The sequence below is a fragment of the Propithecus coquereli genome, unplaced genomic scaffold (genome assembly GCF_000956105.1).
Source record: "Propithecus coquereli isolate 6110/MARCELLA unplaced genomic scaffold, Pcoq_1.0 Scaffold5, whole genome shotgun sequence".
NCBI lineage: Eukaryota > Metazoa > Chordata > Mammalia > Primates > Indriidae > Propithecus > Propithecus coquereli.
This window is the reverse complement of record NW_012150840.1, coordinates 8,928,813-8,954,211: the sequence shown is the minus strand read 5'-3', so window position 1 is coordinate 8,954,211 and position 25,399 is coordinate 8,928,813. Positions and strand designations below refer to the sequence as shown.

Sequence of the window (25,399 nt, the reverse complement as noted above, 5' to 3'; positions counted from 1 at the left end):
TGCAGTACTTTTTTGTCTTCCATTTCAGAATAAATAAACAAAAGCATCCTCTCCCTTATATAGGTAGGGAAAGTCATGTTAAAGAGAGAATGCATGTTCTTCCAGACGCAGTCGGCAACCAGGCCAGGATATGCAATCCGCTATTGCCAGAGATTGCCTGTCGAGCAGGCACAGACTCCAGCTGAGGGCCACTAAAAGCAGACCACACGAGAGTGAAAATGCAAGACCAAAAAAGGGCAGACACACTGGAAATTACATAAAGCCATTTTTACGACAAGTATAAACAATTATTACTTAGAGCTGAGTGACTTATTTAATGTTATATTAATTCAACAAATATTTACTGAGTACCTCCTGTGTCCCAGGTACGGAGCTAGACATTAGGGAAAACAAAGATGAATACGATGAGGTCCCTGCCTGTAAGAAGCTAAATGGCCCAGCTCTGAGGTAACCCAGAAGGCCTCGGGGATCCAGAAGATGATGCATGCTAAAAACACTTGCTTCCCAGCTCCTTGATTAGGGTGAACAGCACTCCAGGGCTTTGGTGGCTTAAATGCCTATACTTCTAGGTTTCTTGGATTAATTTGATCAATATATAAAAGAGATGTCCTAGTAGAGTATATAGATCACATATCTATGTAATCTTAAAATGAGTTTTCTCTCTCCATCAGATAACTAAGATACCTGTATATAATCCAAAAGTCCTCATTAATGGATTACCACATTTTTCACTTCTTGAAAACCACCTTTAGCTCCCTGCTATCTACTTTCCAAACCCTTTAGTAGGTTCTTCTCCGGAGGGGCCAAGGGCTGCTCCAGCCTCACCTCTCACCTCTGCGGCTCCTGATCGCTCCCAAATCTGGCTCTGCAGAGTCGACATGTCATGGGGCCTTTACATGGGTTCTTCCTTCTCTCCGAATGCATTCTGTCAGAGCCCAGCTCAAAAGTCACCCTCTCCGTGAAGCTATTCTTCACCCTCTCTCTCGGCCTCAGGCAGGATCGGTTGTTCCCTTGTCCACTTTGAGGAGGCCCTGATCATAGAACAACTTTCAGGTTCTCACTCAGCCTGACTGCATCAGGGCAGCCATTCCAGTTGTTTAAATACTAACTACTGCCACGCCATTTGGCAAAAAGCTGCTGCCCCTAAGCCCTGCAAGTGCCCCACTGCTGCTCCAGACCCAGGACTGCCCTACGTGGTCCAGCAACTCAGGAGGTACTGCCTGGCACGGTGGAAAGGGGGTATTTCCAGAACCCACATCCCTTCCCCCAAGGCCTGGCTTCTATTCTGCCTGGTTCCTTCCTATGCAGTACTAGTCGTTAAATGTTTTTACTACCCTCCTGCCCATCACATGACATTATGGTTAGTGGTTCTGAGACTTGCTGGTCCAGCTAGATTTTGAAATTATGTTTTATTTATTTCTGCTTTTTCCAGAGCCTAGCCTAGTACACAGTAGTGTTCAGTAAATATCAGCTTGCTGAATGACCACATTTCCAAAATTATTACTAATTTCATCTTAGTTACTTATTTGATGCCATTTTTGAACTGGAAAGAATATTTTACAGCTCATCATTAATGATTAAGTGAGACTAACCCAGAAAAGGTTGTATTTTTATAGTGGAAGCAATGACATCAAGGATTTTCATCAAGCTTAATATGTGGTTTAAAAAAAAAAAAAAACCCATGGATAGAATGGCTAAGTAAAACCCCACAATGATTTTTTAATTGCTTTTAAGTCAATATTTTTAACTTACTCTTTATATGAACCTTTCCAAAGAGACTTATAAACCAGAAAAGCTGTTTAATGTAAGTTCCATGCTTTTTTCTCTCTATTGTGGTAGAGGTGAATAATGAAAAGGCCAAAGAAAAACAAGAAGAGGAAGAATAAACGCATAAGGAAGAAGAGGAGAAGCAAAGGAATAGAATAATCTAGAAACCAGGAAGGTAGACCTGAAGAATCAGAACTTGTCTCTACCTAATAGGAGGATAAAATCATCAATTTAATGATAAAGGTTCTCATTATTAGAATTTTCTGGCTTCATATTTGTAAGTAACTATGAGCATCTAATGTGTGTATTATTTAGTATTCTTTCTGTTACAAATAACAGAGATGCAATTGAGACCAAACAAAAAAGGAAATTTATTGGCTCACCTAACTGGAATGTTCAGGGGTAACTGTCCTCAGGCACAGTTGGATCCAGGGCCTCAGATTCCCACCCCCCCACCCCCACCAACATTCTCTCTCAATCTCTTGGTTTTGTTTTACTCTGGGTTGACTACACTGTCATTCTCAAGTGGGTCCTCTTTCTCTGTACAGTGGCAAAGACAGCCACCAGGAACTCCGGGCTTACGTTCTACCAACTTAGCAACTCAGATTGTTGAGCAAAGTCCTGGGTTTACTCTACTCAGTTTAGCTTGGGTTAACCAACTATTACGAACCAATCTCCGTGGAAAGGGAATGTGATCTTTCCATTAGTCAAGACATGAAGCCAGTGGGTACAACTAGCCTACAAACTAACCCTAACTAGACAACACAGACTGAAAATTGAAGAGAGCTGTTTCCTTACAGGAATATCATGGTGTAGGTATTAAAAGAAGGGGTAAGAAGAGATCAAGGGCAAGCAAAAATACCAGATGTCTACCAAGACAACCTAGCTGCTATAAGTCACTTTACAGCCTCTTTTCTAACATTTACTAGTTGTTTTAGCTTCAACACTTCTTAATCTCTCTGAGCCTATTTCCCCATCTGTAAATTCAGAGTGGGTAAATTTAGTGGGTAAATAATACCCACTAAACAGTGTTATTATAAAAACCCACCTCACAGTGTATTATAAAGATGATGTTTGTATAGCTCTTATGTGCATAGCACAAAAATGGCAGCTGTTAATGCTATTATCAGCATTCTCTGGGGCAGCTATAGAAACGACAAAGGGAGCAAGGTGGGTGGCTCACGCCTGTAATAATCCCAGCTACTTGGGAGTCTGAGGCAGGAGGATTGCTTGAGGCCAGGAATTTGAAAATAGCCTGGGTAACATAGTGAGACCTTGTCTCTAAAAAAATTAAAAAAAAAAAAAAAAAGAAAAGAAAAGCAAGCATAAAGGTTATAGTAGAAATGAGTAGGAAAGAAGTTACACAGCCATGACTTAGATGACAAACCATGCCATGGCATACAGCCTCATTTTGGAGCCCCTCTAGAGTCTACTGGCTTGATCTTGGCACTTCGACAGAATCCGTGCCTCCAATTCCTTAAATCCTTCTCAGGCCAATGCATTTGTTTCCAAATTTGTTTGTACAAATTCAATAGGATGGATGATCCCATTTGTTTACCAAGTAAATAACTTTCTGTACCCCTGTTCATGACTTTGGAAAAGTCCCAGTTTCAGGCTTCTCAATATAAGAATGATTTAACTTAAAAATGGCCAAGACCCAGTTACAATTTAAGGTGGGTCAGCGATTGGGAATGCTAATTTCAATGATTTTTATTATCTGTTGCCCAGTGTTACAGACTAAGGAAAGTGGAGGTCAGGAAAGCCAGTCAATTATAAGATATATCTGCAGAACTATACCTTAAATTAGTGAAGAATAAGACCAACAACTCACAATTTACCTCTTTGTGACTGAGTTCCTTCAGGTATAAAATGGGGATAATAATACTTACCCCAAAGATGTGATAATTAAATGAGTCATTACGTGTGTAACACTTTAGTACCTGGCAATGGTTAAGTGCTTGATAAAATGTTAGGTATTGTTACTGTTTTGTTTTTAAGCACTACTGCCTTGGAAACCAGTAAATTAGTACTCTTACACTGATCCTTTTTAAGTAAGAGATATTATCCTTCTGAAGGAGGAAAGTTTAAGTGATCTGGCCAATCTTACAGATTTAGAGCTGGGTGAAGCCGGAAAGAGAATTCAGCAGTCTCTTCCCCTAACTTGTCCCTTTGTTGTAAGCCTTGTGGGCTAGCTCTTTAGCCTGCAAACAGGGTGTGAAGGTGGGAAGACATCCTGTAGTTCTAGTTTGCTGTTGGCTTTGGGCTCCATAATGAGGGTCTCTGCCTACCTCTGGACCTCATAAACAGAGCCATGAGAGGAAAAATTCGCCAAAGTTCAATTGCATATCAAAGGAAGCCACAAAGCCAGAGAGCTCCCTGAGGACCCACATAGTCACTTTGTCTACTGCCAAGCCATGGCCCTGATGCATGGATATGCCTGGGAGCCAAGAGCCAAAGCCGCAAAATTCCACCAGTTTGTTTAGCCTTGGCATTTCAACGTACTGAGGGATCTGTTATTTGGGTTGTTGTCTCATTGTTAAGGGGTAAAAACAGAAACACATACCCCCATCATCAGAAAACTGGTTTACTAAAATCACCACCACTACCTCCACCCAACTCTAACAACCCCTACTGTGAGAACAGCTCTACTGCTGTGTGTGATGAAATAGAGCAAATGCCAACTTTCCACACTGGTGACCCCTGATCACTCTGTGGTCATTCTTTCCCACGGGACTGATTTGGATGGGCCAGTTTCTGCATCCCAGGGTAGGTGCACCCCTGCAGCCAATGCCACTAATACTGAGTCTACTCAATCCTGGCCCTTCCAAAATAAAATACTTGAGGCTGGGGGCAATGGCTCACACCTGTAATCCCAGATCTTTAGAAGGCCAAGGTGGGAAGATCTCTAGAGGCCAGGAGTTCAAGACCAACCTGGGCAACATAGCGAACTCTGTCTCTACCAAAAAAATAAAAACTTTTTTTTTTTCTTTTAATTGGCCAGTCATGGTAGTGGCTGGCATGACAGGGAGGCATGCAGCACTTAAAACCATGAACAGTGAGTGGGAGCCCAGAGAGTGCCATTTCTTCATGGGGGTTGACGAGAAGGTAAGAAATGGAATCATCATGGCCAGGCCATGGAGAATAGGTGGAAAAGTTCTAGGCACCACCACACACTACGAAGTCTTACTGGAAACATGTAAATTATGAGTAAATACTGAATTACGAGTAAAGAAAAGGTATTTACCACTAGTAATATTTCTTACCAGTGAATTCTGTTTGAATATTCAAAATTCATCATTAACAAAAGGAACTTTTATTCTTAAAAGGCACAAAGGTTTTTTTTTTAAAAAAAAAAAAAAACAAAAAACAGGCCGGGCACAGTGGCTCATACCTGTAATCCTAGTACTCTGGGAGGCCGAGGTGGGTGGATCGCTCAAGGTCAGGAGTTCGAGACCAGCCTGAGCAAGAGCGAGACCCCGTCTCTACTAAAAAATAGAAAGAAATGATCTGGACAACTAAAAATATATATAGGAAAAATTAGCCGGGCATGGTGGCACCTGCCTGTAGTGCCAGCTACTCGGGAGGCTGAGACAGGAGGATCACTTGAGCCCAGGAGTTTGAGGTTGCTGTGAGCTAGGCTGACACCACGGCACTCTAGCCCAGGCAACAGAGTGAGACTCTGTCTCAAAAAAAAAAACAAAAAACAAATTCCTGCTTTTAGAGAGGAAAATGCAGTCCTTGAGAAGAAGTGTTTATCCAAGGCTGGACAATGGTCAGTGTCCTAAATCTTGAATGTGGCCAAGCTGGAGGCAGATCCCAGAATTTCCATCTTCTGCACTACCATCAGACCACCTTGCCTTGGTTCTGAGCATTTGAAAAATGGAAAGAAATGTGACAGGTCAAAATCTCGGATCCCCTGCCTTTCTGATTACTTACAAATCCACATAAGGCTCACATATCACTCTCCTCTCATTTTGTCAGCATCTGAATTTTTTGTTGTCATGTGAGTGATGAAAACTTAAAAGCTACATTGATATGTACAGCATGTGGAAAACCACTCCCAGGTTCTCTCTGCCCTGGAAGGACTAGAGGGACATGCACACGTTTCTTATACACCCAAACAGACCTATTTGTCCACTTGTGCACACATTCAACATCATTAGACACTCATTCAAAAAACAGCTTGCTTATGTGCTGACTTGATGGGAAGCCACAGGCTAAGTTCTCAGACACTGGCCAAGAAGAGATGGGATCCAACCCATCCCTAGACCACAGAAAAAACACTTTCAACCACAGAGCTGGCTGCAAAAAAACTTTTTGTAGGAAACAAAATGTTTCCAGCCCTGTGATTTTTGTGTGTGTGTGTTGGGGGGGCGGGGGGGTTTCACTGTTATTGAGTAGGAGAGGCAAATGCTTAAGCAAGAGGCCAAGTAAACATCAAAAGAAACCAAAACCAGGCTCCTTTGCTGGGAGAGTAGAACACAGGATAAATGAGCAGCACCGTGGCCTTTAGAAGTTTTAGGGGAGCAGCAACCCAGGCAATTCTTTACATGTTTATGGCCTCAGTTTGATCTCACTTCACTGCAGCTCCATTTATTAACTAAATAGACTTGGACAAGTTACTTAAATTTTCTATGCTTCAGTTCCTTAAATGTTGAGTGTGAATAATAATAATATCATAGGTTACTATAAAGAATAAGTGAAATACACATAAAAGTTGCACAATGCCCACCACATAGTAGGCACTCAAGAAATAGGATTTGTTAAGGTAGGTTCAGTAATTCTCACAGATCACTACAGAACTATTTTCATGGACTGTTAGATCCCAGAGATTCCTTGGAGATTAATACTCCAGCCCCTATGTTTTATAAATAAGGAAACAGTTCTGGGGAGATGAAAGGTAGTGATGAAATCAACTAGCCAGTAGTAGGGTTAGGACCCTGTGGAGTAGATGCAAACAGTAAAGAGAGGAAACATACTTCACATCATACACTACACTATGTGCTGTCAGTTGGCCATGGATTTCAAACTGCATGTCCCTACGAATTGCTCAGGAATGTAGAAATGCAGATTTCTATACCCACCCCCAGAGCTGATGATTTAGTCTGGGAAGGCCCTGGAATCTGAATTTTTAACAAGCTCTGTGGTGGATTCAAAGAGGTACTCCTCTGACCACCTGTCAAGACATATTACAAGAGGAAGTCATCAGCTAAATAAAAAACTGAGCAGACCGCTAAAGTTGTATCCTACAGTTTGGCATAAACACATGATGTGGCGAGCCCTACTGATAATGAGAATTATCCCATTGTACAAAATAGTAAATGAGGTGTAACATGGCACTGCTTCTTCTTCATAGAACCAAAAATGCAATCGTTTTTTATATCATGTAACTCTCTTACAGAAGAGGAACCTATGATCCAGAGTCATTTGCCCAAGATCACATACCTAATCAGAGACAGAGCTAGAATTTAATTCTAAAATATCATTATCTTTTTCACAATGGAATATCTTTTTTATCTTTTTTTCTAGGTACCTAGAGATGAAGGCATTGGTTTTTGTATGTATATTATATACTAGAATCTATAAATAAATCTTAATCTCTGAAAGAATTAAAAAAATTATCCTAGCTTTTTGATGCACTCAAATGTAAATGTCCTCTCATGTTATTTCTGGGACTATGACTCATTTCATAGGCTCCCTTACAGGCTAATGAAGGAAACTTGGTTAGAAGAAAGAACAATGTCATGCAATGCTGGATATTTGAGAGACACAGAAACTATAGTTACATTGATGCATACCACCTGCTTCCTTCTCATTAAAACCCTACTCTTTTAATATAAAACAGATACCTGACCCCAAAGGTCTATAAAGTTCTATGCGTCATCAAATAATCACGTAAGTATCCTGGTTAGTGATTACTGTGTTAAATTTAGGAACTTCCTAGACATAGCCCAAATACATCAATATTTGATTGGATTTGAGTCATTCTCAAAAGGATGGGGTTTCAGCTGTTCCCTGTAGTGATGGAACATGTAATAATCTCTTTGTAATTTCTGAAGTTTTGCCCCCACAGACTAGAAATGATGATTACTTTCCACTTCTTGGCCTAATGCTGAAGGATCTGAGAAGGCACACAATACAGCTCTTCCACTTCTACTTTTTCTTGACGAATGCTTTAAGATAGCAATGATCTTCATCCCCAAACAGAGTCTCCTCTGAAAGTTGCTATGAAATGTGGACAACATAGCAAAGTAAAAGCCATGGCCTATTTGAAAAAAAATCAGTAATGTATTCTGCAGTTGGATGATGTCTATCCTCACAAGAATCTCAGAATGCTCCAATTCATTAAGTCAGTAACTGTGGCCTTAGAAAAGATTTATTATGATTTAGGTCAATTTCACAACCATAATTATTGGCCAAAGGCCAAAGAAGGGGGTTATAGAAGTCTCCTTATAGAATCTGAGGTGGAATCAGAATTAGAATCCAAATACATTACTAACCACTTACTAATCCTTTCCCTCCTGGAGAGAATTCTGGCCTTTGGAGCTGTTCTTCTGCTTCATGTCATCAGGTCATTCAGAGAATGCCAACTCCTCTTTTATGACACCAACCAATTAAAGGATGGGAGCTTGCCATGCTTTCACCAAAGGAGGGGCAGGGCTTGGTTGTGTGCATACAGACCTTGGGACATTTCAACACACCTCTTTTAGAAAAGGTTCTGTGGGTTTCAAACCCCCAACCTCCACAAGACATTATTTCCAGCCAATAAAACATTTCCTGAGCTTAAATACATCTGGAAAGTTTTGGAAAATCCTACAGGAAGGAGACTGGGCCAAAAGGGCTCCTTTTCTCATACCATTCAGGAAGCACTACAGAAGTGTTTGCCCTTCAAGACAGCCCAGCCCAGGAGCCCAACTCTCAGGGCTGAAGAACCATGGTAGGCAGAGGAGTCCTTTTGGGAACAGGGCCAATGGTGAACAGATTTGGGATCTTACACTAACCATGTACCAACCGGAGCTTATGTCGACCCGTATCTGTCCATCAGAAAAACAGGACTAACCCCAGGTAGTTCAAATTTGGGGAACTAGTTACAAATGTGTTGGAAGAGCTGAAAGGAAAATAGGGGACAGTGAGTCAACTCAGAGACAACCAACAAGAAGCTACCGCCATCTCTAGGGCTAAAGGAATCAAGGAAGAGGTGCTATTTTTAGAGCCAAAGGTGGAACTGACCAACTAGAGCTGGGACAACACAGGTGTCCTGGTAGAGAAACTATTAATAATATCGCTGTCTGGGATACCACTGAAAGCAGAGTGGGGTGGGGTGTGCAAAAATACTTGGCTCTTCTTATATTTCTGTCCTTCATCTTCCCTCTAGGGCCCGAAATTAACCAGAATCAATGGAAAGAAGAACTGGGAAATATAAATTGCAGGGGCCATTTTCCTGTGGTACGAAGCAGAGCAAGGGAAGGGCAGGGAGTGAATCTGAGAGCAAACACGCTATTGACTGGCATGACCCACTAAGGCAAAAGGATTCCCGATTCCCAATTTGTAGATGGGATCTTTTAGAAAACCTCGAAGGCTCAATTGTTAGTTCTTCAAATTAGCAACTATGCCACACCTGGGACTTTAAGTTTGCCAGAATTCACTGGAGAAGAAGACATAGCTGTCCACAGGGCTCTCATCTCCCTAAACACAGGGGCTTTGCTGCAAATAGTTTGCACCCTTCCCTTTCCCCAGCAGGCATCTCCTAACCTTTCGTTTTTCACACATCCTGATAACCACTGTCTCTGTATAGAACCAGGGATCTAAAAGAAGGAAATGGCATTGAGGGTGGAGAAGAATGGAATCATAGGTTGAAAGCAGTGGTGGGAGGTAGAGAAAGAGAAAACTTTGATTCAAGATTCTGCACAGGTATAAGAAATCCCTTCTGATCTCCAAACTAATTCCTGATGGCTGTCATTGAGGTCTGGATAGAATGGACGTAGACATACGCTGTCACATAAAGCAAGGAACTACACATGTCTCCATCAGGGCCAGCTCTTGCCTCCCTCCCAGGCCTCCTCTTTCTCCTTTCCTAGCCCATTTCAGTGAGGGATAACCTCATCGTCTACTCACTTACATCAGAAACAACCCCCCTTCCCAAACCCTTCCAGATCTCTCTCTGTGCTTAAATGCTGTGGATCTTGTCTTCCTGTCATCTCATATCTCTCCTCTCTTCTCCATCTCAACAGCCACTGTCTTGGTTCTGGCCCTCATTTCTTTGCATCCTATCTCAAATCCTTCTAAATCCCTATGGCAAACTCCAGCCAAAGGAAGCCTTGTAAAGTACAAATCTGATGACACAGCCTTGCTGGGAGTTCCTCAGTGGGGCTTCTGAGAGCTTTCAGGACCAAGTCTGGTTTGCCCTCTCTCTGTCTTTTACTACAGGCCCCATCCTTCCCCTCCCTTCCTCCACCCACTGCACAGACACACACCCTCCCCTGTAGCTCTAAAGGACCACTTGCAGTTTCCACTTCAGAGCCTTTGTTCATACAGCTTCCTCAGCCTCCTATCCCACCTAGCTGGCAAACACCAGTGCACCTTTTCAAATTTTGCCTCAAACATCATACCCTCCTCTGATTCCTTCTCAGACTATCCCTTTCCTGCTGAGAGTTTTGACCATCCCAGTTTTGATGTCCACACTGCACTCTCTCACAGATCCCTCACATTTTCTTGTACTGATTCACGTGTCTGCTTCCTTCTATTAGGTGTTCTCCTCTACCACTGTGGTTCTTTGGGGCAGGAAATTGGCTTTACTGGACTTCATTTGCCCAGCGTTTGGCATACATATCTAACCAGAAAAGATGTGAAGGATGAAAAAAAGGAGGCAGGGATGAAGGGAAAAGGGAGGTGTCAAACACAACACTTAATTGTCTTGTCTAGATAAAAACAGAAGAATTAGGAGAGGATCCATGTCTATGGTTAGAGCACACACAGTGGGCTATTATTACTAAATACAATTACAGTCTCTAGAAGGTTTATTACTAAAGATATTAAGCTATAATACATACCGTCTTAGTCAGTTTTGTCCTGCTATAACAGAATATCACAGACTAGGTAATTTGTAATTAACAAATTTATTTCTCACAGTTGTGGAGGCTGAGAAGTCTAAGATTGAAGGCTGGCATCTGGTGAGGGCCTTCCTACTGTATCATCCATGGTAGAAGGGCAAAGGGGAGGTGAGACAGAGAGTGAGAGACAAAAGAGGGCCAAACCTGTCCTTTTACAAGGAACCCACTCCTGAAATAATGGCATTAATCCATTCATGAGGTCAGAGCCATCATGGCCTAATCAACTGTTAAATGCCTCGCCTCTTAATAGTGTTACAATGGCCATTAAGTTTCCAACACATGCTTTTTGGGGGATACGTTCACACCATGGCATATACCTTTTCTTAATTGAGGAAAAATACTAGATTTTTAGAAGACGAAAAAAATGACCAAAATGACACAGATGCTATGGCAGTCACTCATCCAACTTATCTCAGTGGGTTTTCTTTGAAAATACCTGGCCTTTGGACAACCACACATGTAGCAAGATCCCCTATGCAGAGGGGTCCTAGAGCCTGCTGTTTAATTCAAACTGACATTATAGGTGGTTTCTGAAAAGGACTGGCCTCAAGTCAATGGAATCAAAGGCTAATAGACTCACAGCAGAGCCAATTACAGGGAACTTGGAGTCACGGGGTCTTGGAGCAAGGTCTGAGTGAGAAAAGGGTGGAGAATGGCATAAAAAGGCAAAGCAAGTGCCCGAATGGAGTCACAAGTAGAAGTAGAGATTGGTCCCAAAGAAGAGCCTAACATTCCGACGCAGGTCAGTACGGAACAGTGTATCAGGAGACAACACTGTAGCAGTAGCTATAAATAAGAGAGGACAGCTTGGTATGAGCACAGCTGTTTAGGGGTTAGAATCCATGTTGGATCCACTGGGCCTTTTTGGTTTAGGAGACACCAGTGAAAGAACACAGAACTGCCAGAGAATTTTCCTATTTCACTAGACAGTGATTGAATCTTCATTTGGGTGCTGGGTTAATACTTTCAGAGAAGAAAAGACAATTCAGAAAGAATTTAAAGGTAAACCATGAAATTGATTACTATGTGGGAAAAGTGACTTTGCAAGGAAAATTAAAGAAATAGATATCTTTTGTACATCTACTTCTCGTGAAGGGATGTATCTGCACAGTGCACTACTGTACCTCCTGGACCCTGTGGGCTCTCACTGAAGAAGACCATGGACAGGTGAGCACAGGTCTGTTCTCACTGTGGGCAAGACTCCGCAGCAACTTTTTTTATTCTTTCACAACAAATGGCATAACACTGAAGCCAAACCCAGCACATGGAAAAGACACTGGCTAGAAAGGCCAAAACCTGGAAACATAGAGGAAGGGACAGGGCTTTCCCTGACTTAGAGGCGAGACTCAGAGGACCACGTCCTGTGAAGCTCATTCTTTCTCAAAAGTGTTCTGTTGCCACATAGAGCCACACAGTTGTAGGAAATAACTAATTATTTAACAGAGATGGAAAAAGCTCTTTCAAGGCAATGGATCATTCTACTCTTTGAAGGGAGTATTCCACCTAGTACAAGCATTGAAGGTGGCCACTCTACAGGGGTTGAGAGGAAAGCTCTCTGCAATGGATTCCAAGTAATATGCATACATAATCTTACATTAGCAGGGGACTCAGTTGTGGGATAGAGGTGAAGAAACCAGGGCTGTAGAAGAGGGAGTGTATGTATATGGTTGCAGGTGGGAAACAAAGGAGAAGAAAAATTCTGGCTTTGCCCCTTAGAAGCCATAGGATTTACAGCAAATTTTTAAAGCTCTATAAACTTCAATGTACTCACCTATAACATATCCCTAGTAATACCTACCTCATAGAGTTGTTGTAAGCCTTGAACAAGAAAATGCCCACAAAGCACTTAGCAGAGTAATTGGCACAAAGGAAACTCTCAATAAATGGTTGGACAGACAGAGCAAGCAACCAGAAAACCAGGGCTTTGGGTGGTTTGTTCTCAATCCTTCCCAGATATACCAGGTGCCTCAGTTCTAATTTTGTAAGGTTTATAAAGATGTGCCTCTTTCTGGAGGCTTGACACTCAGAGAATTCTGTTACGGGTCCTGGATCATAATCCCAGCTCTATCTCTCATTGCCAGTTCTGAGTTGAGAATTCAGAAAATAGGCAGTGGGATATAACCACGGCAGGTTGGCTCTCCAAAGGTGTTCTCAAAGTCATAGTCCCTTTGCTAACAATAAAACAAGAGTCCAAGACTCAAGCACACACAGTCTTTGTCTGAGATGCCAGAACTCTTAAGCTTTGCTAAGCCAAGGAGAGAAACTTCCAGAAAGAGACCCTCAGCAAAAAAAAGTCTCTGCTTCAAGCATTCTAACTCTAAGTCAGTTGCCAGGAGTCACTTACTGATTTAAAAAATCCAGGGAAGGTGGGGGCGGGGAGGACAACAGGGTAAGAGGAAGGATAAGGGAAGGAAGGAGTGACTGCATCAACTCTATGGTAACTGAAAACTCGAAATTATTTAGAGTAGCAGAAATCAGGAAAGCCCAATGATTTATACTGTATTTGACAATCAATCATGCATTGGATAATGTGTAGCATATTATAAAATGTTATGGTAACATAATCGGACTTACATAAATTCAAACCGCGTGCTAGAGACTTATTTGATTCTCTTCCCCTCACACTTCCATCATGTAAATCCTTTGTCTGCTTCCCATTCCCCTACCCCTAATTTCATAAGCTATGACAATTTTGGAAGGGTCTGAAGCCCCCCACTCCACCCACTGTCTCAATTGGTGACATCAAGAAAGGACTTGAAATGCAAACCAGCATCGTACCATGCTGTGCACCTCACAGCCACGGCCATGCCAGGAGAGAAGCAGAGGCCACGTGCCCAGGCGATGTACCACCTCACGGCAGGGATACTCCCCCAGCAACAGCAGCCAGACGACAAATGCTCCAAGCTGGACCTGCTCCTGCCACATGTGTGACAAGCTTTCAAATCATGCACACAGACAGAGCAAAGAGCATTTTGGAATCACGGTAGTATGCCAGGAGTATTTCTAAGCCAAATAATACCAAGAGCAAGAGAAAAAAGCAAGAAACGGCTCACCATCTCCTTCCTTTCATGTCCCTGCCTCAGAGTGAGAGGTGCTGTTCTAATATGTAATTCAGTAAGCTTTGCAGGTAAACTAAATGATATTCTAGATCCAGTCATCCTTGGGTAAAATCAGAGAGATTACAAGGACCATTCATGGCAAGCTAAAAGAATCATCACTAAGTTAAGACTTCATTTTCCAGCACCTCACTTTATTCCTAGACTTAAAAAAATTAAAACAACCACCACCACCTTACATCTCAGAGAACACAGTATAGCAAAAAGAACTTGGGCTCTGGAATTATACAAACTTGGTTTCAAATCTTGATGCTACCACTGAATATACGTTATTTATCTTATTAGCCAAGTTTCTCTGTTAGTAAAAATGGAGATGATAAGATCTATGCTGAAGGGTTGATGTGGAGATTAATAGAAATAAAGTACAAAGGGACAAACACGATGCCTGCAACCTTATAGGTACTTAGTAAAGGCTAACTCCCTTCCATCAGCAGAAGATAAAGCGAGCTTTGATTAGCATTGCCTGGATCAGTGAAATCAAGTAAGGATGCTCTTCACTATCAACTATGGGACCTTGAGATGGCAGGAAATAGGTCTCCACACAGCACAGGCTACCGCCTGCCTCTGGCCTCTCTTCCTCCTTCTGTCCTGCTCTGCCTTTTCAAAATATACATGCAGGAATCAAAAATGTCATAACCACAAACCTTCTTCCATGTTCAGAATATCAGACAAACAAAAGACCAGAAAACTCTGGTTCTCCCATGGCATGCCTCCAGCCTTTGAAGATGGGCAACAGGAAGCTCAGGATTTAAGGGTGGCCCATCGTGAGCACAAATGACCATCTGTAGGAGAGGGGCAGCACAGCCAGCCCTGTTGCAGGATGTTGTCTATAAGGACAGTCAATTGACTGGGAAGTTTATGCTCGTTGTGAAGTTCAACTTGGAAAAAGTTGCTTTTTTACATGTCTGGGCTCAAGAATTTTCAAAGTTGACTTTTATCTTATAATTCATTGCAATGTGGGGTGAGACGCTGCTTTTTAAAAATTTTTTTGCAGAGTTCTGTAGAATCCTTTTATGAACCGCTGAAAGTCATAGGGGATATAAAATCACATCACCTGCAAACCCAATAATTTGATTGAGTTTGGGGACTTTTTTGCTTAGAGTCTTTCTACTAAAAGTCACCAGATTAAGGTGAAAATAGCAACAAATTAGGAATTGGGAGAATTGAGTTTCTCTTTCCTTTCTGCTACTAATCATGTGACAATGAATAAAGAATTTAATCTCAATTGCTTACCCCATCTATAAAACAAAGGGGTTAGAATAGAGCATGGGATTGAGCACCACCCAAGTGACAATCACCAGAAGTGCCTGCTAAAAACTGCAGCTCCTGGGCTTGGCCTCATCCTCACCGAGTCCAGCACTGCCAGCGGAGCCTGGGGCCTTCATTGTTCACAAATGTCTGGGATTCTTAAGCTCACTGTAGTTGAGACTCATTAGAGGAGATGATCTCTAGACTGTATCTCAGGTGGGACACTGTCATATACTAAATGATTTTGTTCTAGTGAAAGTGCTGATTCATTTGTCAATCAGTTCATAGTTTATACAGATATTAAGCCCTTCTTTCCCTTTTGCTTTCCCTAACAAACGATCTCGCCCCATTTTCCTCTCACTCACAGCTAAGCAACCAAGGCAAAAATACAACATCCTGTCCAACCTTCATTCTCAAATGAGCCAAATAAATTTCAATGTCCTTGACTCTCAGGTCAGTGCCTTGTCCAGGAGATCTTGTAGCTGTTTCCGATGTTGCTTCCCAACTGAAAACATTTTTCTTTCCCCGCTGGACAACAGGGTCTTCAGTTTGGTTCCAAAGCCCAGTGTCTCTTCTATTTCCTGCAACAGTTCGTATTTCTCTAGAAATCTCTCACCCAGGTATTTGGCCTAGTTTGCTCAGCAAGTTAGAGCTGGGAGGGTCACTGCATAAGGGGATTTGGTACCAGACAAACAGTGTATAAAAATAAAACTTGTTAGAGCTGGAGGAGAATGACAGAAGTATAAATGCTGGTGAAATGAGTGGTTCATCAGAGGATAAATCACCTACACGCTCTGCGAATGGACTAGTCACTCAGCCCTTGGTGGTCCGAGCTCATGATCATCCAAGAGAGAAATAAGGACATGTACTAAGTCTGCCATAAAAATAAATGTATTCAGTTTAAATACATTAATAAATGTATTCTTTATTCACAGATATATCCTTTCTACTTTTTGGTGTTAAAGTATCTTTTCCTTTTTGAAATGGTGGTAACAATTAATTTTACAACTCTACCTGATTAAAAATGATGTGTAAAGTCCTATGGTAGTTCCCTCATCCTTGCCTTGTTTTTATTTTTATTTGAACATTTATTGGCCCCATGTGGCTCAAAATCTTCCTCTTAGCAAAGACACATGGTCTATCACAGACAGAGCACCGGACGGAGGAACCCGCTGTCAGAAGCATGGGAGCAATTGTATTTTTTATTGGCAATTTCCAATGGAACCTCTTTAACAGACAGTTCTCTCTACTTGAGCTCATTTAGAAATTGTGATTTCTTGGGTACATTGACTTTCTTCAAAGGGAGCCCCAGGGGGTTTGTTTGTATGTGGTAAGAAAGATGTTGATATTCTTATCTTAGATGTGGTGATAGAAACAGGAAGTATCTACTTGGGTATCAGTGTTGCTTTTTCTCAGATGGAACCTGTCTTTATGTTCTGTGAGTACCAACTCACTGTATTCATTGTTGTTACTTCATACTTTCAGGTAAGATATCCTTAGATGTTAATATATTTGCCTGGCGACTTAGAAGAAGGATCCTTTTAAAGTCACCATTGTGGATTCCCCTTTTATCCATTTTCCCAATCTGTTCAATACCTGTTATAGCGATTCTGTTGGAAGAGTGTAGGCAGGGGCTTAGACTTCACACTTGGCAGCTCTGGAAAGGGAGAGGACATTTATACCCAAAGCAATGTGTTTGGCTGAGATTTTATGTTCCCTTTGCTATTTCTGCAGATATTTATGCTTAAAAATAATTTTCCCCCACCCTTGCAGTGCAGCCAAATGTCTCTTCTGGCTGGATCCAGTCTCTGTCTCTCACCCCCCCCCGCCCCCGCCACACACACACACACACAAAGTCTCCTTGCCTAAAAACAGCAGATAAGCTGGAGTAGAAAACAAGAGAGCAAGCACAATGACCTGGAACCATGCTACCAAGGGAGAGGGGTTCATTTTTGAGTTAGGGCAACTAAGCCTGAATCCCTCTTTGGAGGAACTATGACTCATATCAGGTAAAACATCATCTTCAGTGTCTTTCTTTTGGCGAATATGGATTTAGGCCTCACATTCTGCCCCAAATCTACCCTTCAGCTTATCTGGGAAAATAAATTTATCATCTTTCTTTAGTTATTCAGTCCTCCATGAAGCCTTTCCAACCACAGAGAGGAGGAGTTAAGACTTGTGGAAGACAGCAACATAGACTTCTTACCTTCTCCCCAAAGTCCTCGTGCTGTCTGTTCCCTGAAAGCAGCTGCAGGATCCCTCCCTTACTCAGCCTAGGTCTGTGTTTAGGGCTCTGACTTGCTTACACAAAGGAATTCCCGTAAGGATCCCAGGGGAAGTCTGCCTCCCATCTTCCATAGTCCCCAGCAGGCTGGTTCTGCAAAAAGGCACTCCTATATTTGGTTTTCTTATAGTATTTCTATATAGGTATCTGCTTGTAATTGTCAAGGTTTGATGCTAACCTTTTCAACTGACAATTAATAATACTTTAAACGGAATGATTAAACTATAAAACTCAATTCCTGGGGAAGAGGATTCTAAACAAGTATGTCCTTCATCCTCTAGGCTGGATTCACACATGGATACAAGGAGTCTGTTTCTTTCTTTCTCTTTCTCTCTCTTTCAAAATGAATGTATCAGCTATGTAAGTGTCACTCATTGTCCTTGCCTCTGAAGGTACACAGATAAATCCAGTCACAGACCTCAAGGGCTCATGATTCAGGGCTCAAAATCACAAGAACAGAGACAAGTGCCAAGTGCAAATGTGGGCCAGAGGGAAGAGGGACAGATCCTTCTGGGTGTCAGGGAAGTCTTCACAGTGATGATGTTGAGTCTTTGAAAATGTAAGATGGACACTGAGAGAAGAATTATATCACCAGAAAGGAAACACCAAATACTTCTAAGACGTAAAACAACCTGAGGCTTTGAGAAAAGCCTGGATCAGGAGCTGGAGTAATATTAGTGGTCCTGTCAACAATTTACCAGGCACTTTAGGGTCACCCTTCAAGTGTTCTGTAACTTCAGGGTGCCTTCTAAATAGAAGATGAAAATATTATTATAAAGTACATTTAAATAAACCTCCTATATGAAAAAGTCACCTCTTTCCAATTTGTTGAAATAAGAGAGTCATAATATTTACTTCATCAAGGGGGTGTGAGACCGAGTCAGGATTAATTTACTTCATTACTCCTTCTAGGGCACTTGAAAACTTATATAACCCCATCTTTGGTTTATAGGAAGAGCTTTCATGAGGATTTGATGAGAAATAGTATGAATGCGAATGTTTCATCGAGTTTTTCATCCTTCTTTCAAGTATAACCAGCCTCACTCGAGCTTTTCCAGCCCTTGCTACAAAGCACGCGGTTACCTCGAGAGTTTCCCAAGTGAAAGCCTCGGCCAGTCTGCCCTGCATGCCACTGCCTCATTCATCTCATCGCTCCAGAACCTTCCTTAGCTGTAGGGTTCTCCATGTCCTCTACGCTGACTTAATTCACAGCGCTCTTACAGTCCTGTTTACATGTTTATCTGATTCCCCAAGCAGGCTGTGAACGATCAGAGGGCATCAACCATCTCTTACTTATCTTTGAGTCTCTAGCATCTAGTTAGCACAGTAACTAGCAGAGAAGAGATGATTAAATAAAGGTTTGTCAAATGAATGAGTGCCCAAACCCTTTGCTCTTGTTCCAAGGCAAAACTCAGCCTGCGCCCTCTGACGATGTAGACTGCCCTCTTGCTCTTCCTCTGCTGCCGCTCGCCCCACCCCAGCACCTCCCCTTTCTGACTAACCAAATTTTACCTGTTATTTAAGGCAGAGGTTCTCAACCTTGGCTGCACACTGAAATCACTTGGGGGAATTTTACAAATAAAATAAACACTGATGCCCAGCCCCATGGGCAGAGATTTTGATTTGATGGGTCAGGGAGGGGCCCTGGCATTAGTATTATATAAATGTCTTGTGATGAGCTAAAGTGCAGCCGGGTTTGAGAAGCATCGATTTTAAGGTGGTCCTCAAATCCCACCTCTTCCTGAAAAGACTTAATATGCTGCTGCTGATTCTACCTTCCTTTGGATTCAAAGCGGTTAGTTTTAACCACTCATTAGATAATTAATGAAACACTGCCTTGTGATAGTACTTCAGTATAGTTTGTTCTTTAACTCCTGCACTGCATTTTGATTACCCATGAGCGAGTGTGTGTACATATATGTGTGTGTGTGTGTGTGTGTGTGTGTGCGTGTGTGTGTATGATCTTCCGTGCTAGACCAGAGGACCCCAGGGGCAGGAGCTGTGTCTTCTACTTCTTTGTATCCCCATGCCATGCATAGGGTAGACCAAAACATATTTTTGATGATTTAAAACAACAATAACAACAAAACCTAGTAGAGGTCATTTTAATTCTGCCCTAAGGACATGTCTTTGGTAAGAATAAAAATGTTGCAGAAAGGGTGGGGTAGGATTGAAGCAGAGCTGGAAAAGAGTAAATAAAAGTCAAATGGAAAAAAAGCTAAATTAGTCCAAAAGAAAATGTTTCCCAGCTTCTTAAGAGGGTTTTTGCAAACACTGATGCAGAATAAACAAGAGAATTAACTTGGCTTGTGCCCTGATAAGGAGATTTCTTTCTTGGTTATATAATTTTACAAAGTTTCCAGGGTGTAAAGAAAATAATCAGGCAGGGAGGACGCCTTTCCTTGGACTACACAATTCAGCTCTTGGGTTAATCGGCTCAAAGATCTGCGCAGCTTGACCTGATCCCCTTCCAGGCCTGTGATCTCAGGCTAAGCCTCACATTCAAGAGTCCTGGTGTAGAGCTCAATATCATAGAAACGGGATAAAACATAATCCTCATCCCATAACCTTGATCCTTTGGTGTAGTGGCCTCTGCTTGTACATTGGGAGAGAAAAAAAAAAAACCAATAGAAAAAAACTATACCTAGTATCTTTTCCAAGTGGCTGGTGTCCTGGAGGTCTGATTACCCTAGAATGATCCAGGTATGTTCTCCTACTAAGTAATGTTATAAGAAAGTATTATTTGGTGCAATTACCTTAAAGGCTAGCGTTATTCTTTTGTGCATGTATCCCAGAAAAGGCTTATCTTCACATGGCTTTTATAGATTGTCATGAAATAAGATCACAGGAAAGACTCAGAGAATCACTAAGTAAACCCTCTGCTAAGGCAAGATAAGGTCATCAGATAGAGACATATTTTGTATATCAAACTTTATCCTCATATTAGGCTGCAAATTTAACAACTGGTCCCACAAGGCATGCCTATTTCTATAGATTGATTAAATATATGTTCTTTCCCTGAGTTGGCCATTTTAACACTGGTTATATTTTACATTAATTTCTAATTATTGTTTGAAAACATGATTCAAAGACATTTAAGTCTGCTTCTGATTGATTAGTAATGATAATATCATGTTGTTCTCTGTAAATTAAGATAACACCACTGACCCATCTAAGAGGATATGAGTTGATAGACTATCACCGATGCATCCACACTTTGCTCCTGGTTCTTCCTGTGACCAGTGTCCTGCCTTTGACCTTACCAGCCAAGAGCCAAGAGCCAAGAGCCATCAACATCCTCCAGTCACCAAAGAGACATAAAATAATATTAATAGCGTCTGTCCTACCAGCCACTTCCTGTTGACACTGGTTAATTTATTAAAACAAAAGGAAAATTAAAATGTAACTCTCAATTCTTTATTTACTTATACATTCAAACTGGAATTTATAAAACTAGAATCTGGGAGCCTTGAATCCATGCTACCATATATAATAGACCAAATCACAAAACCAGTGTGTTATGGTAAGAATGCTATCTAAAATCTAAAACAGAGATAAACTACAAGTTTTCAAGGAGTAGGTCAAGGATCCATGGAAATGAATGACTCAACGCTGATTCACAAGGAATTTTGCTTCCTCTAACAGAGTTTAGATAGCAGTGCTTGACAATCCTTAATGATCTGAAAGCTAAAACAAGGTTTATTTAACATGATTTACTACCTAGAGTACAAACTGAAGGTTATTAGGTTTTCCAGAAATATTTTTGAATATGTTTCACCAAAAAGAGAAGTAATGGATTTAGAGCCCAAGATACTCGAATCATCAGGGAAAAGGTACCACTGAGGTAATGAATCCACGAATACTCAAGAATGTTTCCCTGAAAGGAAACCAGCAGCCTCATCTTCTCAGGAGATGGCTGACCTGATCACCAAGCAAACCAAGAAGAATCCTCTGGTCTGTAACCAACGGTATGCAGAAAGTTATGCCCGGAACAGGCAATAATAGCTCATGTTGTTTTTGATGATTCCTGTCTCCTCAAAAAAGAACCAGTTTACCTAATGCAGGTAAAGGCAGCAACACCCTTCCCACCATCTCCTCCACAAAGGATGACCAGTGCAATATTTCATGCCTTTTTAATTTGACATATTAACATATTTAGCAAGATGGGCAAATGTGGGTTCTGAATTCTGTCCTATCCAAAAAATCAGAACAATCACTCCATCTTTTTGCTCCTGCTTGCAAGTGATTGCATGTGTTTACACAGCAGGAAAAAGTTGATGTTAGACATCAGGAAAAAAAATTTCCTGATTATGAAATATTTTACCAAAGGGGTCAGACAGTGGTGTCTCTTTCTTTGTAGTGGGGAGAGAAGATTCAAAAAGGAATAGAAAGGTCGCCTTCCTGGATGGAAGTGGGGAGATTGTCACGTGAGGTCAGGATAGAAGCCATAATAGGGAGCTCTGACAAAGTCATCATTCTTTTGAAGGTCTCTCTAGCATCATTCAGTACTTTAAACTACAAGCTTGCGCATTAATGTAAAAGTACCCAGTAACTGTGGAATAGTTTATTTGCTTGGCAAGATCTGTCTAGCCTAAGGTTTTTCAAAGCATACATACCCCAAGAAAAAGCACCATCACTATTTAATTTATACACAAATTATCTAGTCCTCAACAAATATCATCTAAGTGAAATCATCATTTAGACATGGAGAATTCGAGATCCCTAAAGGTGTGGTCTTTAGTCACTTGCGAGTATTGGGAGAATGCTAACTCTATGAGATCTCTTCTTATATTTTTTTCCTGTGTGTGATTTGTCTCCCCATTGCGTTGGAGCAAGCAGGGATGCTGGTTTCTTTATGCCCACCTTGCCAGTGCTGGCCAAGGACCAACAATGTGGCCAACAATTTCAGAAGATGCTCAGATTGCCGACCTTCACACAGAACACTGCCAAGGGACTCACCTGTCTTCTCTCTGAATCCAGGTACTGGAGAATCAGCCGGGTGTTCACACTGTGACTCCAGGTGTTTCCTAGTGCAGCTGTCACACAACCAGATTCAGAAGTGCCTGAAATGAAACAGGGCAGAATCATATTTATGGATGCCCTTTCTGATGATGGCATTTGACATCAAGTCCACGCATTACTCAGTGCTCACAGAGTACTTGGAGGCTTAGTTCATTACCACGGAAGTTGATGAATTAGAGAAGAAGGAGAGGGGTTAAGGAATATGAGACTAAAAATAAAAACCAGCATGGGTTTCCTTCGGCTCAGTGAAAGTGACCACCACTGGACTAAACAATAACAGAGGTATATATCAACAAGAGGTTGTATGGCAAGGCAGCTTGGAGCCATTGTTAATAATAAATCAAGCCACTCAATATCCATGGCAGAAAGGTATAATGCTGCTCCACAGAATAAGAGCTGGTTATGAAATAGTCTCAGTTTAATAGAGTTGTTAGATATTTTTAGTTTGATAAGAGACTTAACTCAATTTTCCTTATCAATATAGAAATGGCAGCATATACATATAAAATTCCTTTGTTCTCTCAGCCCTGTATACACACACCCAGGAGAGGAATCTGGAAGATCTCAACGTTTCATATCTAATCTGTTTTAGACATCCTTATTCCAAGAGAAGCATTCCTTTACCTGCTAAGACTTTCCTATAAGGGGAGGATCTGAAGTAAAACTTTATCTGAGATCCTAGTCAACTCCAAGTTGCTCTTCAGCTACTATCTTACATCTCCAAGCTTTACTGATCCCTCTTGACAGCACTAGGAGAAAACCATTGTGCTCCCACTGTCTTCTTAGAGGCAAGCTCCCAAGTCCTGCCACGTAGAAGGCAGCTCCCACTATCATATCTAGCACATCCTGAAGCTGCCTCAGAAATCCTGTGTCCACTTTGGCTATGGGCCATGGCAGGAATCTTAGCCTTAGGGGGGCAAAGTTGGATGTTTAGTCTGCAGAAATCATATCTTTTCAATGAGGTGACTAAGTACAGAGGAGGCTGAAGTCCACTGAATTAGCTGAAACAGAATGAGGCCTTGAGTTTCTCATTTGTTGTGTCCTCACTGCAACATCTGATTCGCACCCCTCAGTGTGGAGTAGAAATTGGCCCTCTTTCCCAGGCCAGACACATTTCAGCGTGTTCTACCAACAGCACATGGCCTTAAGCTCCTTGGCCCAAATGCCACAATAGACAAATGTGGTTCAGGGTTCTTAGCTAGAGGTGATTTCATCGGCAATGTTTAACTGAGAGTGCCACTGGCATCTAGAGGGTAGAGGCTGGTGACACTGCTAAACATCCTATAATACATAGGCTAGCACCCTACGACAAAGAATTATGCAGCCCAAAATCTAACAGTGCTGAGGTTGGGAACCCGTGGGTCAGAAAACACCAACCACATATATATTTCCTGGTTCAAGCAGGTACAGGAATGAATTAGATGGAAATCAATAACTGGGGTCTCAACAAGCCTGATGATTTCAGACTGAAGGAGAACTTAGCATAGGGAAGAATAAAACTTGAGGTGACCTTGGTTCATCATGCATGCAATTCAAAACATGCACAAATTAATGTGAAAACAAATGATCTACATTGTTCTGATCTGATCACATCATTCCCCCACTTAAAAATCCTTCAGTAGTCTATGCCTGAGATAAAATGCTAACTCCTGAATAATGCATTCTGGGTCTCTGCACCTCCCTCTGGCCTCATCACTCTTGGCTTTCTTGCTGGATGGTCTCCCATGACCTCCTGACTTCTCTGTCCTCATCCTCCTTGACCTCTTGTCAGCAGCTGACAAAGCTTCCCCTTCCTTGGCATCCAATCTATTGGCTTCTTCTACTTCTCCTTTTACCACGTTGATTACTCCTTTCCCTTCACTGCCTTTGTTCTCTCTCTCTCTCTTCTTAGTTGTGGGTAGACCTCAAGGAGTTGGGCATGACCACATTTTTTCCTGTCTCTTATCAAGTGCTTTCAATGGCTAGGAAAGTAATGTACATTAATAAAGAGAACAGGTGTTTGCATATTAATATGCAGAAATTCTTTCCTACTACAAAGAGATGTAGTCTTTTTCATTTTTCTTGAAATTCACAATCCTCTCAGTCTACCTTTCATTTTCTCCTTTTTGATAGAGACATGTTGACAGAGAAATATTTTCTGCTGTAAGAAAACCAGTACTGCAAGGGCAACAGCAACGATATTTTCAATTTTAAAAGCAGCTTTATTGAGACAATGCACATATCACACAATCCATCTATTTAAAGTGTATAGTTCAACAGCTTTTTTTTTTTTTTTTTTTTTGAGGCAGAGTCTCACTCTTTTGCCCGGGCTAGAGTGAGTGCTGTGGCGTCAGCCTAGCTCACAGCAACCTCAAATTCCTGGTCTCAAGTGATCCTTCTATCTCAGCCTCCCGAGTAACTGGGACTACAGGCATGCGCCACCATGCCCGGCTAATTTTTTCTATACATTTTTAGTTGGCTGATTAATTTCTTTCTAATTTTAGTAGAGGCGGGGTCTCGCTCTTGCTCAGGCTGGTCTCGAACTCCTGAGCTCAAACAATCCGCCCGCCTCGGCTTCCCAGAGTGCTAGAATTACAGGCGTGAGCCACCGTGCCCAGCCAGTTCAACAGCTTTTACTCTTAAGGTTATTAAATATAAAATGTCCAATTTCCTTAAGTACCAAGTTTGACAGTTGATATCTCTGACATTTCACTTTGACACTTGTTTTATTTTTATTGTGAAGGTATATCCTCAGTCTTTCAAACACATGGTTTGGCTTCTGATTATCTTTCAAATTTTTTTTAGAGTAATTTTTGTGAAACCATGGATAGAGAAGTCAAAATTTCGTGTTATTTTCAAATATGAGTTCTGTT

The 25,399-nt window shown here is 41.6% G+C and overlaps 1 protein-coding gene across 1 annotated transcript in view; it reads right to left on the bottom strand.

The window, feature by feature from the left end:
* The window catches only part of RAD51B (RAD51 paralog B), a 540,789-nt gene that overhangs the window by 28,288 nt on the left and 487,102 nt on the right, over positions 1 to 25,399 (bottom strand). Inside the window, exon 5 of the mRNA XM_012656278.1 lies at positions 22,485 to 22,588. Coding sequence (XP_012511732.1) covers positions 22,485 to 22,588 — 104 coding nt within the window. The remainder of the gene's footprint in view (positions 1 to 22,484; positions 22,589 to 25,399) is intronic.